Genomic DNA, 2,311 nt, shown 5'->3' with positions numbered 1-2,311 from the left:
CACACACACACACACACACACACACGCACACACACACACACAATGCCTATTACTGTAAGCGACACTACTGGAGACGTTTGGATTGCATTTCGGCTTTTACAGTGATATCATAATTTTTTTGACAACGTTCGTTTTTCTAGCCTTTAGATCAATGGAGTTTGAGATAGCTTTATTAGTTTGATATTATGATTGTTGCAATCACTACCACTATGGCCTTTCGCATCTCAACAGACAATCATCAAACGGTATGCATGATACAGCTTTGCCTTGGCGGTAAACAGAGAAAGTAGATTGCCCAAGTACAAACCATTCCCTTCCCTTCGGATCTTGACTTCCGTGATAATTTATGCTCCAAATGAAGAAAGACACGGTCAACACGTTTGAATCAATGAAGGTGTAGATCTAGGGCGGCTCGTGGATTGTGGCTGTCATTCACGTCGACACTAGGCCTACTATACTAGAAAACAAAGTGAGAAGTAACCAACTCCTGGACCTCTTTACCCTGCAGCTCTTATTTTCTGCACACCAACACTAAATCTTGACGTGCACTTATCCTGCATAATCTATTAAACCTGTGCGATGACAAAATATCTACTGATGCCGTGCCAGTTACGCTGATCGCCAAGAATAAGTTATTATACATAGACCTATACAGGAATGTACTTATCACACAGGCATTGAACAAAATCAGCCCGCAACATTTTCCTCTCATAACCAACTGTTCTTTATCACACTTCTCAGAACACAGCTGTAAAGTTGACAAGTGGGTCAAATTCTAATCACAGAACTCTGTGTCTGGGTAAGGTAAAAGGGGAAAAGAGGAGGAGTTGTACTGTGTTGAGCCCAGGCCGAGTGCCTCTCTCCTCGTTAAAAATCCCTCTAGGCCTATAATAGATACGACTGGGCATTCCTCGGCATTCTGATCTGGAGTGTGGGCCGTGTGAGGTGAAAGCGGGGAGGAAGCGACGAAAAGAACCCCAAACAGAACCACGGGCGGCTTAAAATTCAATTGGCAAAAAATATTAGACCCATGCGGACATCAAATGCTCGACAGCGATTAAAATGTTGAATGATAAATATAACAGATAAAACATTTTTTTTTTTTGTTATGTGGACAATCAGTGATTTCACGTGACGTCAACATTGAGCGCTGTGTGTTCGGTTTGGCCACTCCTTAATGAAGTTTTACATCGCGTTAGGAGGCAATTTAACCCAAAGAAAAGTTTATAAACTAAGTTGAGGGAACGGGTTTCTGTAGTGCGGCAAAAAAATAGTGAACCGCTATTGTCTCTTTGGGCGCCTTGAAATTGGCAAAGTGCTTTTGAATGTTGTTAAATTATATCATTAGTTTCGATTTACTTAAAAGGGAAGATATAAATCTCTTTCTGAATTAACTTGGATGGGGTATAAAGGCCTAGACCTATTTTTCTATCATTTTCAACCACCAATGGATCTTTAATTAAGACAACACGAACATCTCCGAGATTTTTTGTCCTTATCCGTGAAGACAAGGTGCTTAATCATCATCATCATCATCATCATCATCATCATCATCATCATCATCATCATCATAGAAGAAGTAGTAGTATCATCGTTCTTCTTTTTATTATTACTATTATCATTCTTATTATTGCTATTGTTGTTGTTATTGTTTTTGTTGCTTTTATTATTGTTACTACCATTAGTATAATTTTATTTCCATAATCATTATGAGTATTTTACTAGTAGTAGTAGTAGCAGCAGTAACAGCAGTAGCAGCAGCAGCAGCAGTAGAAAGCAAGTAGTCGTAGTAATACTATCATTATCTTCACTTTAATCACATTGCCTCCATGACTCAAATTATATATTGCAGAATGCAAACCCACAAGTATTGCTGTTTTCGACTCAAAATTATGGGATTTGAGTTGTAGGCATTTTTAGTTTCCCCAGGCTCTCCTACAACTATTTCATCGCTCAAGAAGCCTCAAACGCCTTATTTCTTCCCATACCGGACATGTTCGTCACCAACATTTCCTCATAAAGTCAATACATGTATTTTATTTTAATTTTTTAATTTTTAATTTTTTGTTTGTCTTTTTCCCCAGCGCGTTGTGGGCCGGCGGTTCAGCAATGTTGGACATGCAGACGGTGGGCCTTCAGTCACCGTACCCCAGCTCCGCTGTGGGGGGCATGGGTTCCATTCCCAACATCTCCATTGGGAACATCGGCAACACCACTGGGTTAGGACTTATGTCTGGCCTCTATGGAGACCCCAATAACAACTACTATAGACATGGCGGGTGAGTTCAGTATGACTTCCAACTCGAACGCC

The 2,311-nt window shown here is 40.2% G+C and overlaps 1 protein-coding gene across 2 annotated transcripts in view; it reads left to right on the top strand.

Moving 5' to 3' along the window:
- The window catches only part of LOC101857819 (forkhead box C1-A), a 40,737-nt gene that overhangs the window by 11,368 nt on the left and 27,058 nt on the right, over positions 1-2,311 (top strand). For both annotated transcript variants that reach the window (XM_005106220.3, XM_005106221.3), the window contains exon 2: positions 2,085-2,279. In XM_005106220.3, the coding sequence (XP_005106277.1) occupies positions 2,085-2,279 (195 nt within the window). The remainder of the gene's footprint in view (positions 1-2,084; positions 2,280-2,311) is intronic.

This window comes from Aplysia californica, unplaced genomic scaffold (genome assembly GCF_000002075.1).
Source record: "Aplysia californica isolate F4 #8 unplaced genomic scaffold, AplCal3.0 scaffold00520, whole genome shotgun sequence".
Classification (NCBI taxonomy): domain Eukaryota; kingdom Metazoa; phylum Mollusca; class Gastropoda; order Aplysiida; family Aplysiidae; genus Aplysia; species Aplysia californica.
Note: the sequence above shows the minus strand (reverse complement) of the source record. Positions and strands in the feature narration are given on the sequence as shown.